General features: G+C 28.5%; 2 protein-coding genes across 2 annotated transcripts in view; both read right to left on the minus strand.

The window, feature by feature from the left end:
* Nucleotides 1-42: 42 nt before the first annotated feature.
* Nucleotides 43-9,923, minus strand: LOC113555094 (zinc finger protein 182-like). Its single transcript, XM_026959424.1, has 5 exons — nt 9,634-9,923; nt 4,896-5,166; nt 4,140-4,659; nt 900-1,013; nt 43-167 (listed from the first exon to the last, which is right to left on the minus strand). Exons 1-5 carry the CDS (start codon nt 9,865-9,867, stop codon nt 53-55), a joined length of 1,254 nt encoding a protein of 417 aa, XP_026815225.1. The 5' UTR covers nt 9,868-9,923; the 3' UTR covers nt 43-52.
* Nucleotides 9,924-12,806: 2,883 nt separating this feature from the next.
* LOC113552672 (zinc finger RNA-binding protein-like) overlaps nt 12,807-17,897 on the minus strand; it is a 28,103-nt gene continuing 23,012 nt past the window's right edge. Inside the window, 1 exon segment of the mRNA XM_028188592.1 lies at nt 12,807-12,982. Within this exon segment, the coding sequence (XP_028044393.1) occupies nt 12,807-12,982 (176 nt within the window).

The raw sequence follows: 17,897 nt of genomic DNA on the forward strand, positions 1-17,897 counted from the left end.
ACATTTTAACAATTAATCCTAAATTAAATACTATTTAGAAAAATGTGTATTGTCATATGGATACGTGCATTTTATACACGTTTTTCTGTATAACCTGTGCGTGTCTTGATTTCATATGCCTGTCGAGGTCCCTCTTACGTACCAGAATTTTACCACAACAATCGCACCTGCATAAACAAAACAAAAATTGCTATTAAAATTTATATTAATTGTATGGATTAGTATACGGATTAATACAGTGTCTCGTGAGGATTTACTCATTATGATATCTCCTGAAATAACAAATACATACCTAATTGTGTTTTTTATGAGACTCGCTGGAACATTGTCTTCAAGTATTTTATATTTTTAAATTAATTTTATGTTTTGGTAAAAAAGTTTTTTATTTAATTATATTAAAAAAAATCAAAGATATTAATATATACCTACTATAAGTTTTTAAATATAGGGGGGAGGGGGTAAATAGTAGCCGGCGGCGGAATCGATATACGCCCCATATAGGTAAATGCTAAAATGTTATCAAACGTGATTCGCGGGCTAGTGCCCGTATAATAAAACTTGTACAAAAATATTCTCAAAACTAAAAAAATATTAAACGTTACGATGCTAATGAAAATACAATGTTAAAACGTCCAAATTAGAGAAAAATAAATCCTGCAAAATGGTTATATTTGATGTTTTTTGGAAATAAATAAAAACAAATTTTTTTTAACTTTTTTATCAAAACATTAAATTAAATTCAAATATGAAATGTTTGTATTCCTTGTCCATGTGAGTCTTTTAAAAAATATATAATTATGATATTTCCAATCTTCATTACTTCAGAAGATATTTAGATATCACGATGGGTAAATCTTTACGGGACACTGTATAGTTGGAAAAAAAACGTATGAGCATACTTGTAAGGAGTGTCCCCTTCGGCGTGCAATCGCACGTGTTTATTCAAGTTGCTTGGGTCGCCGAACGGTCGATAGCAATACTTGCATTTTAGTGGCTTAAAACCAGTGTGAGTTCTATATTGACAATCATAAGAAAAACAATTTTATATTTTTATGTCATATATCGATATATCCATGTATATTACATAAAACTTAATTTTTCATTGTTGCCTTAAGATTATATTCTTTGATAGTTAAAATGTATAAAACTATTAGAATATTTAACTTCTATAGGTTAGATTAAGTTAGGTTAGGGTCTTTAATAAGGGATTATAATTTTTTAGAGGCTTCTAATTTTGTACCATAAATTAATTGCTGTGAACCTCGAATGATCAAGTTGTCTATTTTTTCGATAGACCAAAAGTACAAATTAGTTTTGCGCTTTTGTATCTTAGAGTAGTTGCATAAAAGTGAAAAAATAAATTGTTTACCCGATAAATACAATATTGTACCCATTATACTGTAAGTTTCAGTTAAAAATTTGATACTTTTTATATTTATTTTTTAAATACTTATATGTATAGTATTTTTATATTTCAAAAGCTACAGTGATCGAGTTCAATTGAAGTTTATTAATTATTAGTATTATAATTAGGATCGTATCGTATTTTACTGTTATAAATTAAGGTGACAGTAGATAACAATTTAAAATATAAACTAATACCAGTTATACTAAAATGGTATTTGAGTATTTGATATTTGTTAGAGTTAACTTCTACAAAAAAAACATGAAACTTGTGTATAGAAAACAAATTTCCAGATGGGACTAATTAAAAACTATGGGCTTCAAATTTGTGGTATTCTTTATAATTATATTAATTATTACTACAAATATGTAATTTAAATTTTAAATTGTTTAACTCATTCTAATATTACTTTAAAAGCTTAACCTAACCTATGATAATGGTTTTGATAAAATACACTTTGTTAGTAAAAAATGTATTTACACTTATAGCTTGCTAAAAAGGTATTTTTTTTTGCGCTTTTGTGTTGCGTTGGATCATATTTTGTGCTTATGGGCTACAGCCCATTTATTAAAATTTAGCGCACGGATGTTGTATTTGCAACTTTTTTCTACTTTTTCAATATATTGCTAAGTACGTTTTAAATGTGTTTCGTGTAAGTACAGATTAAATTCTAAAAGTTTTGTATGCAGTTTTTTTGCAATTTTTGGATTTTTATTGCAATTTTATAGAATTTACTCATTTATACAACTATTTTAGTTAAATAGTCAACACTCAACCGTCGTGACATCTATGTTATCTTATAAAATAAATATATTTTAAAGTTGGTAGGTATTTGTATTAATGTAGTACAAACATAATTTGTGAAATATATGTAATATGACTAGCCGAAGCAAGTTAATTATATTAAATATTTTTAATAATATCAGTTTGATAAGAATTTTATGCAATGATAAAAAAAATTTGTTTCAGCAAAATCTTAAAAAGAAATTTAATTGAATACTTATAGAATAAAAATAAAAATAAAAATATGATTTTAGATAATATTTTATATCATATATATTGGGGTTCAAAAATTATAATCCATATTTGTGTGTGAAAATAATATTTAAAATGACTAAAACGGCTGCAACGGGCGATTCATCAGTCTCCGGATTGAAGTATTAATACTTAATAGTGTGTATTACATATTTCATAATATTTTTAATCTTACTAGGTACTTAAAAGGTTAAAATTTTACAACAATGTTTACGCTAAGTATGATTTGAAACAAGTTAAGTATGGTTTTTGAGGATTAAAGGTTTAATAGTAGGTTAGTTGAGTATTCTAATATTTTATCGACTCTTGAAAATCAAACTGAATTTGGTTAATGTTTAGCCTTTTCAAAAGACTATTTTTATTTATAATTCATTTATACACCGTTTGTAAGTGCAGAAAGTATAGAATTATATACTGCTAAAAATCATCTGTATGACAGTTTGATACATAAATATATTGCAATTTTCAGTATGATAGATAGATATCAACAAGATTGGTAGATATTAAAAATATTATGGTAATTTTTTTTTACGATTTAATTATATATATGTATATTCCTAACCTAACCTTTTTTCCTCTTATTTCTTATGTTTATTCGTAAAAATCGCGATCAATGTAGAAAATATTATGTTTTTTTATCCTCTTATACGTTTATTGATTATATAATATAATACAGTATCTTTGTATAATAGTTAATGATAGGACTGATAGGTACTACCTATAATAGTGGTCAGCAAAGCCCTACTTCCACCTGCACGTGGTACCGTCTGGTAATGGAATTTTGGTTTCGACTAACGAGAGAAACACAGAAGGTAAACTGTATAAAACTGAATACCGGTGGGTCAACCAACAGAGACTAGAGATTGCCAACGTCGCCATCCAATCATCAACAACAATGAACTGAATTAATCATAGGACTTAATCTGCTCATAGGATGACCAAAACGAGGGAGCTTGATTGGCGATACATCTCACACCTGATTATCCCTCATCTGAAACTGTCTCATAGAGATCGGCTTACTCCTGGCCCCTAGGCATTATTAGGATACTCACAGCATGGCTGATCACAATTCGGGTGATTGCGATTGAGGCGAAAGAAAGAGTACATTGATTGGGTCACCGCGCGGAGCCATTGACTGAGCGCGCCTAGAACCGAGTAATTTATTAAAACGAGAACGGATGAAGATATAGAAGAAAAACTTTATTAAACCCAATACCGACGAGTCTAGTACTCCGAAAGATGAGCAGAGAGCAGTACCCGACTGGTGACTCATCTGTATCCCAATCACTTCTTCTGAAATTGACTCAAAGCGGCCGCTTGTCCCTGAAAATGAGTAGGATACTTGTGCGATGCTATTCGCACTGTCCGGGTGATCGAAAATGAGGGTGAAAATGGTCGCGGACAAGGAGTTATTTTAATGTATGTAGTTTTATATTGAAAAAGGGTATGGGGTCTTAGCCCCCACAACTCACTTTTTAATACATTTTCATTACTCCCTTCCCAATAAAAATCCTAAGAACGTCTCAGGAATGAAGCTATAATAATTGGGCTTTAAACTAGTGTTTTTCTTACATAAAATGTATCACAATAATTTAAATGTGCGCATCTATGAGATATAATCGAGAAAGTAAAAATTCATAATAATGTGAATGATTGGTTAAGACAGAAATATACTATAATAGTATAGTTGCAACCTAACCTGATGTGAATCTTGAGTCCGTACTTCCTGGAGTAGACTTTTCCGCAGTATATGCATAGGTGCCCTTGGTCGGAGTGTCCGAGATTGCTGACGATAGTTTCCATCTCAGCACAACGCTGGTTGAAGAATACTGAATCTTTACCGCCGATCACTTGTCCGAGTTGTTCGTCCTGCAGTGGTGTTTGGTCGGACGACGAAGATGACGGCGGTGCCGGTGGTTGTGGCCGCAGTGGTGATAGTGGTATCGGACAGCCACCACTGCTGGCCAACGATTCGGGTGAGTAAGGTTGGAATGCTGAGTCTGCAGAGGTGGACGATAAGGGCGTTTGTGACTCGGCCGACGTTAAACTGAACCGAAACGACGCTTCGATCGTCTGGCTGCTTCCGCAGTGGTCGGCAGTCAATCTGGACCAGAGTTTAGCGCGCGGTCGTTTATCGCAGTCTAGTGCCATGTGGATTTTCAGTGGGTTGGGCTTTTCGCACGTGTAACCACACTTATGACACACGTACTTCCTCTCGTCTGATAAAAAATGATTTACAATAGGTATATTGTTAAAATTATGTAAAACAAAATGTTTTTAAAAATGTTAGTGTTTTTTGAAATAATAATAATATTGTCTTACGTTAATAGGGTAAATAAATGAATCATATTCATACTGTTGGTTTATTTATGTTTCTGATACATTGAATGCACAATATAGGCTCAAAAAATATAAGACTTAGTCTGCGGCCGCGACGACATGTCGAATAGCTCACCTTTTATGTTGACGGGTGTGAGAAACGGCACGTGCAGCATGAGTTGGAGATCAGGTGGGAACCACATCTTGAGTGGTTGTCCGGGCATTACAGCGGTAGTGGTGTATAGCCCTACGGCACCGACGGCAAGAAGCGACAACCGGCAGTTATACGCATGACAGTCTTCGGCCAGCGGCACGGACAGTATCCAACAGCTGCAGTCGGCCGCGGAACAGCGGTGACCATTCACGTACACCAATCGTCCCGCATCGTCCACGGACACTAAGTGTTTCTGCGTAGGGAAATAATATAATAGTGCAGTGAATCATAATATCATGTTGGTTTAGAAAATTTAAAATATAATTATTGTTATATAAAATATAAAAATTTATAATGTTTTGAGTACCTATTGTAAATTATACTGCACTATAAGGTATCTTATATTATATTGTACATATGAATTTAAGGTTGTCGGTATTTTCGATATATCGGTAATTAATATTTACCGGTATTCGGTATTTTCAGTATTTGAGGATACCGGTATTCTGAGTTTCAGTTATTAACGTTATTACAAAAAATATAGTGCAACGATAATTTTCGAAAATACCGAACCAAAGTAATTATTAAAAATAATGTGTATGTCGTAAGTATTAGAAACTTATATGCAGTACTGTGTCTGCAATGAAAACCACTACTGACTACTGAGCAAGTACCCGAGTGCCAATACCGGGCGAGTATTGGGAAACCAGTATTGGGCAAGTACTGTAATGCTTGTACTGGGTAAGTATAATAATGCCAGTATAGAAAACCATTATCATCTCAGACATGTGCCATTACTAGCACCAGTACTGTCTGCCAGTAGCGCGCCAGTATCAATCAGTACTGGTGTGGAACCGCGCCTGTTGTTAATTTCCAATTGGGTTTTTTGCCTTATTTTATTTTTGTAAAATCTCAACCCTTTGGTATTAAAAATAATTTGTGACTTTTTTTAAAGATAATAATTACAAATATAATTTTTAAAATAATGGATTTGGATAAAAGACTGCAGTTCTAGATTTATCGAAAATATATGAACAATAATACCTATAGATACCATTGATTTTGGGTGCCGGGTAACAACATTTGAAACATCACCAGCCTTAATTTTGAATTATGATTTAAATCATATATATCATTATAGGGTAACATAAACTGTATAATATATATTATAATATCCAGGTATATTTATAAATCTATGACCTAATCACTATAATTACGTACCTAAGTATAATTAATAATAAAAAATAATAATATTTGAAGTGTCATATTATGAAAACGACTGAGATATGATATTGCATATGTATTTGCATTATTTATTTGTGTATATAATATAATTATTAGTATTTAACTTGAATAAAATTCGACGATTATTTTATAATAGATTGTGAATTATTATCGACGGACTAGTTGTATTAGTGGAAAGTATAATGAAACAATACTCGAAGAATATAAAATTTAAAAGCATTATAGTCGAATTAATTCATATTAAAAAAAGGTATTTTATTATGGTGATATGAATATTTGAATATTAGTTTAAACTTATGAACATATTTGATGATTGTCATATTGTCGAATACCTACGCATTTTTCTTCCCAATTTTATAAACTTGAGACTGTCAGAACTCCGGAATATCAATTTAAAAGTTAAATAAAATATGGTTAAAAATGTTCATCACTTCATTAGCAATCATTGAAGAGAAAGCCAACTGGATATCGTTTATATAAAATAAAATTAATAATAATTGAAAATATATTTGATAAACTTAAAATCAGTTTATCTAGTATATGAATGTTAACTTATTGAAATTTGAAATGTTAATACGCATTAACATAGATATTCATTCAGTTTTCTAAGTATTAGTTTTTTCTTCTAGTTTGGTGGTAAGTTTTCTTGTATTACTATTATTACTGTCAAGAGCGCCCGCAGTAATTTTCACCAGGTGGGGGGCAAGATGTTTTATACATATTATAATATAAATAACATATAAATATATAATATTTATTATAAATATGTTATAAATAATTTATTTATTTAGATATAATATTCATTACTAGAGTTCAGATTTGAAGGTAAAAGCCTTTTTTTTTAATAATAATAATAATAGAAAAATAATTTTTATATAAAAATGTGTGTCATTTAATATTTAAGACAATGAATGTATATTTTTTTTTGGCTTTTTTACTTATAAATACATTCATTCGTCAAATATTTTTATAATGTGTTTTATTATCGGCGATATTGCCGATATTTATCGATATTGCTAAATACTTTATCGAGTATTTGGTATGGCCATTTAATTTAACGTTTATAAAAGTACCCATACTACCTATCTATATATTAAAATATGTTCATAATGCATTGATACTAGATTCAAAATTGTTCGTTAAACCGCATTTGTTTTTTAATACAAACTAGTTAAAATATATAAATTATTACATTTTTTAATAAATTTTGTAATTGCTTTTTTTATTAATTATATTGCCTTTAAATCCGAACCCTATTTATTACCATGTTAGGTTAGGTTAGGTTAAGCATCAAGTATAAGCAGAATAATAAAAGTTATTCTTACGAAACTATTACAAGGTACAACACAAAAAAAAGATGGAAAAGTGGATACCGTTCTGCTGTACATAAGGCGTTGAGTGACGAGTGGATCACTGCAATGGATGTGTTACATTTTAATTCAACGATATTACAACTCTTAGGATATTATGTACGGAAAAGGATTCTGAGCGGAGACAGTTTTTCAGCATATACCTATATGCAATTAGTCATACAATTAGTTGATTTATTTTTGACAAAAACATTGTATTTTTGTTTTATTAATTTTTAATTAGTATAATAATAATAAATATAATTTATTCTATATTTTTATATTACATTATTCTTATTAACTTTTGGGTTAATACTACTTTATCATAAACAGTGTAAATATGTTCATGAATCATGGTATAAATAGGTATTATCTATAAAGTAAACTATATATTTTAAAAATTGTATTGCGTATAGGAAAATGTATAATTAACGTAAAAGTTTTTGTCCCCATGAACAATGTTTTTAAATTAAAATAAAACAATGGATATCGTTAAATAAGTTTAGGACGTTTAGGTACGACAAAGATCATAACCATGCTCCAGAAATTAATAGGTAGTTTCTAGTATAGTATATATTTTAGTCTTGACAGTCTCGTTGGTCGATTGGACCAGAACTGAAGTATACAGATAATAAATGATAATAATAATAATAATAATATAGACATTAACGATAATACTAGTACAATAATAACAGTATCTATTGTGGGTCTGTTTTATAACCTTTTGGAGCTGCAGTAAAAATGCTTTGACAATCAACTTTGAGAGTGGACAGGGTTGTTTATAGTAGATAATTGTATGTAAATGTAACCTAACCTTAGGATAATGGTTTTAAATAACATTAAAAAAAGTAGAATTTAATATATTATTATATTATAGATTAATTTAATGTAATACAATTGTTATTATTCGTTTAAACGTAGGTTAGGTTAGTAAATGTATTCAAATTTGAATTTCAAATAATTTAAAAAAAATTGTGATGATACATTTCTTAGATATTTTTGTTTTGTAATAAACTACTTATGAGGAGCCTTTTATTTTCAAACATTATTTATATAAATTGATCATTTTATAAATGTTTAACTGTATTTGGTGAATATTTGAAGCATCTATTGCTTATTGATCATTCGTTTTTAAATTTTAAAAGAATATCAAAAATTGTTTGAGAAGAAATAGTTTTGAAATCTAACAAAATTAACTTGGTTAGTCTAACTCTAATCCCGAACGCAACTAGACTCAGTCGTGAAAAAGCTACGCTCGCAACTCGACCTTGATAATGGTTTTCGTACGCAATTCTTAAAAAACATATATCATTATGAAATCAATACATTCTCTCTCCATTCAGAATTTAAAAAGCATTCAATATGATCATCGTTTAATTTTATGAATAACCTAGAATTAATATATATTTTTTACTTATAATTTTTTTAAATTTTTTGTTTTTTAATTAATATGATTTGTATACCTATTTAGGTATTTATTTTTAAAATTTAAATACTTGACTATTTTTCATGTCCAAATTTAGTTTTCAGATAATGGAAAATGATAAAAAAGTAAGTTTAGAGAATTATCTACAATTATTGAGAGTTGACTTTACATAGGAAGCTAAACGTTTATCTTTTATTTATTGGAAGGTCATATCTAATATTTCAATTATTAAAAAGTTATTCAAGCATACAAAGAACTCTAGGAGTCACTTTAATCAATATATATTGTTTAAAATAACATTGCGTCATTGCTAAATATACATTTTCTTATAAGTTTTGTTAGAAGTTGTTACCAAGACTATGTACGATTTGAGTATTTAATATTTATCATACTTTCAAATACTTTTCAATTTTAAAGTCTCTGTTATCATCATATTAACATTTTCACATAATTTATAAATAACTATTAATAATAATAGTTTTCATTTCTATTTTTTTTTATTTAAGTTTGTCATAATCATATACTGCACTATTTTAATACAGTTATATGTGATTGTTCACATTAATAAAATTAAAGATTTTGTGTGTGATGGTTAATTTTAAGCGGATCTTTAATCTCCCTCCATGCAGCTTAAAAGTTTATATTGAAAATATCCACCACAAGCTGTATATCAGGTTTTTGAAGTAGATGAGGCACTTACCGTTTTACTTCCGGTTGACGAAGACGCATTATCATTTCCTGATGACAACAAGTGCAAACTACCGCTGTAGAGAACATCCGTCACATCGATAGTTGTCGTACCGCAGTTGGCTGGTAAGTACGATGCGGCAACGAAAGTCTGCTTACTGTCCAACGGCGGTTGATCTTGATGTTGCATGTGCATTTTTGTGGTGTCCCGCCGATTACTGTTAACGGCCAGCGTCTTTCCTATCATATTTATTATTATTATCGTTATTGAAATATTATCGCGCGAAGGACCTGCTCGGTGGATGATCGCTGGTCGGCAAGTGTAGCTGCCACCACAACCTGTTTTCCACATCACGACCCTTTCGGTTTTCTAGAGGGTGGAGCGACCGAGGCTGCAAAGGCCCTTTGGATCCATCCCCACCCTTACAAAGGGTGTGTAACACCTTGCGGTGTATGAATAATGCCTTGCCGTTATCATATTATATATATATATAATACACATTATGGTATATTGTATTATATATGCTTATATGCGATGATGTGCGACTCCAAATTAGTCGCGGTCGCAGCTGACCGCCTCCCCACACCACCTAGACTTAAATTTTGATTTTTTTTTTTGTCTACGTTGGCGTTTAATATATTATATATGTATATAATAATATATACGTTTTGAATTATTCGTTGTTGGTAATCGCGGAGGCGCAGTGGTGGTGGCAGTTATAGTGGAGGTGGCTTACGATGATGGTGATGGTGGACTACTCGATTCCCGCGATTCGTCAGCCTTCATTTCGTGTACCGTAATAGGGGGAGGGAACGATCCAAATCCACACATGATCAAAAATATCATATAGCTCGATTCATGTGTATTGTGTAAATAATAATAATTATTGTTCCTAGAAGTTCTCGGGTTATTCCATTGAAATTATATTAAATATCTAAGATTTGCAGGGAAGGAAATCTTATTGGGCTTTAACATTTTGGAGAATTTATTATTGAAAAGTTCCATAAGAGTAATTATAGCCTAAGATGTTAATAAGCTCTTGGCAACTGTTAAAGTAACTCTCGTTGCTGTATACACGTAAAACTTTCATATTGAAACATTGAAACAAGTAAATTAGTACTTACATAGGAACATATATTGGCTACTATTGTACAACAGTGGCACACATTTTCTTAAGTATTTAATCCTTCTCTGCCTACATGTTAGGTTAGGTTAGGTATCTTCGTGTAAACCAGTGTTTTCCAATTAGTGGTTCACATGTTTGTCACAAGTATTAAACCACGATTTTTTTCTATTTTTTTTTTAACTAAAAATAAAAAAATAAAATTCAATATAGTATTAAAAAAAAATATTTATCACCGAATTTAAAGCGCTTTCATATTTTTTCTCGTTTAGTAGATAATAATAACTATTATTAATTAGGTCTTGTTTATTAGCCGTTGACTGATGCAGGACCTAATATTTTTAATTATTCTAAGATCTTTAATCTGTGAAAAAAAGTTCTTTGTTTACAAGGAAAAAAGTGTTTCTAATATCAAGAAGGTATGCTACTTATTAAAGTATATAGTGTTATAAATGATTGGGAACACACATTAAAATCTATTTTAAGTTAGTAAGTTGATCATTTATACTACCACACTACCGCAGTGACTTCAAATTGCAATTGTCAGTTAACCATACAGATATATGATATATTATATTATGTGAATGTCGTAACTCGTATAGGCACTAGGTATATAGACTATAGTCAAATCAGGTATTTTACTAAATATCTAGGCAAAGAGACAATAGTTAAAGAATTAAATTTTTATGCGATTTTACTACCCGCTTATATTATATTTAACTAAATACCTTTTTTAATTCAGGCAAAAAACAAAACTGAAACATTTTGTATCGTTTAATATTTTTAAAATGTAACTTTGTTTTCTTATTAATTATTTATTGCTATTTAAAAAAAAAATTAAAATATTTTTTTTGTTATTAACTGTTATAGTTCTTTAATTATTATTAGTTTGACAAATTGACAATATTGATAATAAATAACCTATCTACCGAATAGTGGAATGGTGATTACTATGGTTATCGTTTAACTGAATTGAATGTACATAATTTATAATTACTGGTCTTTACAAACTAAACATTTTATAGCACTTCCAAAAAAAGACTCAAATTTTAATGACCTATAATCTCGTCAATGGATGATTTGAAAAAAAATATAAAAGTAAAATTTATAAAAAATTAGCTTTACAAATTTTTAAAATACATAGGTTGCTATTTAAAAATTATAAAGTTGATCGTAGTTTCATCACTGACAAAAATAAGGGCTGAAATAATAAGGATATAATAAAAATGTTAAAATTTTAATATTTCAAAAAAAAAATTGAAAAAATTGAATAGATTTTGAAATAATGAGTGTCTTACGTTAAATGGATCACTCTATATGTTTGCGTTAGTATATGAAATTCTATAATTCTATAAAATAATTAGCTATTTTATAGAATAACGGATACTTTTAGTTAATATATTGAATGAATTCATAAATACATACTTCAACTAGTTATTCTACATATACTAGCTAGTTATTTTATAAACTAACAGTATTATTTAGCTATAGTGTATTTAAAACTATTTTTAAATCTATACATAATATATAAAAAATCATTTTGAAAAATCAATTCTGATCTGTACAGCGTCAATTTATTAGAATTACCTATTAAAATGTTAAACAAATTATAAAAAAAAAATCAAATGTTAATAATAGGTCAACCACACCCTAAATTATTATCTAACATAACAATTCATTTTGTTTACATAAATTTATTATAACTATTAAATTATTATTATTATTTCAATTTTTATTTACAATTATTAAATTATTATTCTTTTTACAAAATATAATTTATTTATTAGTACAATAGTACTTACAGGAACTTTTTGGATGGCATTTAGAGAAGTACCTTTTTTTTAAAAAAACAGCACCGTTTTGTGGTGTATTTTTGTTGACATGTGCATTTGAAAAATCCTTGACTATTATCTAGAGATTAGGATTCAGACGCCTTTCGAAGACAAATATTTTCATCTGGGACGTCATTGAACGTAATAAACTTTTCTGCATATAAACTAAATTGTGTAAAGTTGTTTTAATATACCATTATTTAGTTCTTAAAACAAAATTATTTTAATTATTATGGCCATATTTCTTTTAATGAATCTATTGTTTGGTTTCTGAATTCACGACTTGTCACACTTTGTAGAACGCTAGGAGAACGGAACATGGTAAAAACATCTATGAGGCCAAATGCAACTTCTTCAGCTCTTTTCGATTTTAATGGTTTTAGAATACAAAATGTTGTCAAGTTATCTTAATACAACAACGCAAATTTATGTTCACTATCAACTTGAATTTGATAATCAATATAAAATCGAGTAATTGAATAATTGAAGAAATCTACTATTTAATTAAAATAAATCATAGGATTCGTCACAATACCTTTTTTTCTCACTATTTTGTTTTTTCACACAAGATTCATATACATTTAAAAAAAAATTACCGCTAGAATGTTAGATTGAGTAATATTATTTTATCAGTTCATACATCATTCTATCTCTACCACTGTGTTCAATAGATTGGTGAATGTTAAGTAAAATATCATTTAATTCTTCGCCGTGGCCGTAAAATATATAATATCAGAATTATCTTTCATTGGACCTATACGTTTATCATTAGCTTGCACTTCTATCATAATATCATACCATTGTACTAACCAATAATCTTTTAGAGACTCTATCTTCCTGTTTTAAAATACTTTTACTTCAACCTAAACTACATATATATTTAGATTTCAAAGCGTGGTTTATTACTATGGCCTATAAAGTTTCAAAATATGTCATATATTATTATATAATATGCAATAAAAAATCAAAATCGTAAAAATATGCAACAAATATGAATTACAATTTCAATTATTTACATAAAAATTTGTATATTTAAAAATTTTAAATATTATAAAAATATATTTTTAAATTTTTTAATAACTATTTGCATTTTTAATTTTTTTCAATGAAGCTGTGACGTTTATCTGATACATATTTTTAAATTCTAAGAACGGTCGTTCGACGTTAGTGGTTGGGGCATATTTAAAGCAAATAAATATTGTTGGATCTTGAATCTTGATAAATATCATCAAGTTGAATGTTTTTGCCTAAAATAGTATTGCATTGATTTGTTGTAGAATTACCAAATCTTTATTTTTCAATTAAACAGGTGACACTTTATGTCAATTTGCACTTGTATTATAATAGTACTTACTATTTGTAAATATCATTATCTACCAAAAAAAAAAAACATAAAATATTAGTACCCTCATCCAATATTTAAAAAATGGTTATAACGTTATAAGCCAAAATAATTAAATAAATAAGAATAACCAAATAATTTTGTTTAAGCTAATTTGCTTATTCCGTCTTCTTTATGGTACATCCTATGTAACTTTAAATGAACTAGGACACACTCAGGTTACGTAAAGTAAGAATTTTTTCTCTGGACGCATTTGGGTGATACCTTATTCCAAACGTACTTGAATCATTAAATAAGGGAACTATTCAAATGTTCGAATAAGGAGTGTTTGAATAAACTTGTTCGAATTGAGTGTTTGAAAAATCTGTTTGAAAGAACTTGTGTTTAAATAGTATTATGTACGAATGTTATATTTTCCTATTTTAACATAATTACGAATATACAAATATGGTTCATTGTTACAGATAAAATACACCTAATAATTTGTTGATAGGTATAATTCTATGAACGCGTGATATAGGTGCGTATAATAGTTTAGAATTTTTAAGGGGAATTGCTTATAAATTATAATTTATCTTTTTAATGTATTTTTTTTTCAAATAAACATATACATCATATAATATAATATGTTTATATAATTTTTGGTATGATAATTTAGAATTAATTTTTATACCGATTATGTAGAGCATTATACTATTATAATATATATCATAATATAATAGTATATATTATGCATATAATCCTAGTATCTAGTATACTTATCTATGAGATAAACTGATCGCTTCAACAGTCAGTTTAGAAAAATTAAATTTTGTTGATTTCATAATAAAAATGTTCGAATAATCGAAAATAATATACGAAAATGAAAATTTAAACTTTCTATCAGACAACATTCGAACACTTTTAATTCGGACACATCACTCGTTCACACATAATATTCAAACATTTAACTTTTCTAACATTTAAAATTCGAAAACTTTTCAATTTTCATTTGTACACATAATTTTCGAACAAACGACCCTTCGCCATTAAATAAGGGTCATTTCACCATGCACTCGAGAAACTCTAGAGAGAAGACCATCTGTACTGTCAATAGGTAATGCCATTACCTAATAGGTTTGTCTAGTTTTAGTAATACATAATATTATGGCAGTTCACCAATTGCGCCTATAATAACTTTTTTATATACCAATTACACTCTATACATTTAAGAGTCGATAGACCAGTTGCACTAAAAACATTTTACAATACCTAAGGAAAATATATTAGTTATAATTATTATATAATAAATGAAAATATTAACAATTTTTTGTGAGTATTAAATATTAATACATAATATAATATAAATAAATATTTATTTTTCGCATTTTACAAGTTATTTTTTAATTGTCAATTATTTAAAATTAAATACCAGTTACATTACATTATAATTCATTTCATAAAATTTCCGATACTGTTATAAAATATCCAGTCACTTTAACCAGTAATCAATCGATCAATAAATAAGTTTTAATTTGCAAACATTTTAGTATATATATTATACAAGCGCAATTGGTTTACTTATCCTATGCAATTGGTATTATACTAACCCTAAACGAAAATTTTGTGTTAAGCGCAATTGATCCATGCCCAATATTATATGTGCAGCGTAGGTAAATTTAATGCGTTTATTATGTCATATTAAATCGGTCACTGACGGTTCAAACACTATGGTACGCCCTACCAATGATTTCGGGATCGACAAGTGTTCTGCGAGTCCGGCAAAGGTGTAAATCCTTTCACGTCCGACGGAACACTCCATGGTTATTATGTTTACGACGAGCGTCCTTTACATTAGGGGGAGAATAAAAAAAATGATAATGCAAAAATACAAAACGCAAAAAACATAATGCACGTGCCACATCTGAGTATATCATTATTATATACATATACAGAACAACCCTACAAACTCCTATATAGTACAATAATATAGTATAATGTGTAGGGGTCACGGATGGCTCGTTTTTGAGCCCTTAGGTTCGTCCCCGCGCGCAGACTCCTCGCATTTATAATGCCCGCAATTAAATTTCCATTGAACCGATTTCTACATGTATATACATATTAAAATATGTAAGCATATATATATATAACATAAACACATACGTGTGTGGTGACAACAACCGCATTTGGTTTAATATAATATAACCGATCGACTTGCCCAATAATATAATATATAATATTATATTATATACATATAGCTTATTGCTAGCTGCACAGTAACACACCCTACTGACCGCATGCCTAATACCCTATCCACACACACACCGCGACCGCTTACGATTTTACTCACTTGTGATATGACGGTAACACGCGTTTCACATGAATGTACGTCGGTGTAAAGATTTATTACTATTAATTATATTATAATATTTGTATACATATACAAATCCTCTTAATCGTTCTGTGGACATAAAGTCTAACTTTATGGTTTACTAATAGCTGTATTATAGTATTTAGGAATAGTTACAATTGTAATTTGTAAAAATTCAATTGCACAACGTTTACTAAACTGTGAGTCTTTGAATGCTAATTTTTACAAGCAATACAACTAAAAACACTTTTAATGCACATTCAATACTTCGATATTAAATTTTCTAATTAAAATAAAATATTTCTATTTTATTCTTAACTAAAATAAATAAAATATGTAAAAATATTTAAACAATCTCATAAAGTGCTAAAATGGTATTGCTGCCATCACTACTCATGTTCCAATAAATTAAATTATTTTGTTTTGACGGATGTTTGCAGATTGGCAGATTACAGTTTCGATTAAATTTTTTCTCCTAACCAGAGCTTACAAATATTATTTTCAAATAAAATAAAATTATGTAAGGTTTTTTTTTTAAATTATTTAGGAGTGCATATTTCACCGCACCGTATAAAAATTAGTAACTTCCAACTATACAGGTATATTTTACAATAAAATTGAAGTTTTTAAGTCAAATTAAACACATTAACATAGAATTGATCTATAAAAAAAATAATTAAAAATATGAGTGTTGCATTTAACACCATTTTAGATAAAAATTTAAAGGGGTTGTTGTTCAAAACGAACAAGAATGGGGTTGGAGACTCCTGTACAGCGATTCCTAACCTAAGGTCACGATCCAAATTAGGGTCGCAGAGATTTTTCTAGTGAATTGTGAGTGAAAGCTAAAAAGTAATTTACATATTATGTCAGTTAAATTTGTTTATGAACATTCAAAATGGTCATGCCTAACAGCTAACTACTGCCTCAGTAACTTATATTATTCTTTTTCTTAGGTATTCGGCCACTAGGACCATCCTGTTATAAGACCTAGCTTTATAGAAGAACGCCACACCTGCATGTGATATCTTCATTTTACATAAATTCACCTTTGAAAATTGTTGTTCAGCAGAATCCATTATATGTTGTTGGCTATAATATTAAAGTAATTTTACTTATCATATAACTTAAAAGCAAGAATATTATCTATAGATCATGTATTTAGGCTTCTATTGAAATTATAATTTTAAAATGAATTATAACTATAAAAAATATTACATCTTTAAACTCATAACTCACTTTAAAATTATCTTAGCATATAATATATTATATCTATCTGTAATATAGAAGATGTCATCACCAATTCTTGTATCGTGCATGGTATTAGGTATTTACAGTAGATAATGTGATGTAGTAATAACTAATAATTAATAGATATCTTACAGCTAACTCAATAATTTACTTAAAAATAAGTTATAGTAATACAAATATATAATAAAATAATGATTTCGTAAAATTTAATAATGTAATGAAACATGCAACATTATATTTTAATTCATAATAGTAACTAGTAAGTAAATCTATTTAACCCGAAGAATTACGATATCAATATTGTATATGTATATTAAGTAGCGAGTTGGATTAAGGGATTTTCTGTCTAAAGTTATTTATCACCTAATTGTATGTATT

This window comes from Rhopalosiphum maidis, chromosome 2 (assembly GCF_003676215.2).
Source record: "Rhopalosiphum maidis isolate BTI-1 chromosome 2, ASM367621v3, whole genome shotgun sequence".
Classification (NCBI taxonomy): Eukaryota; Metazoa; Arthropoda; class Insecta; order Hemiptera; family Aphididae; genus Rhopalosiphum; species Rhopalosiphum maidis.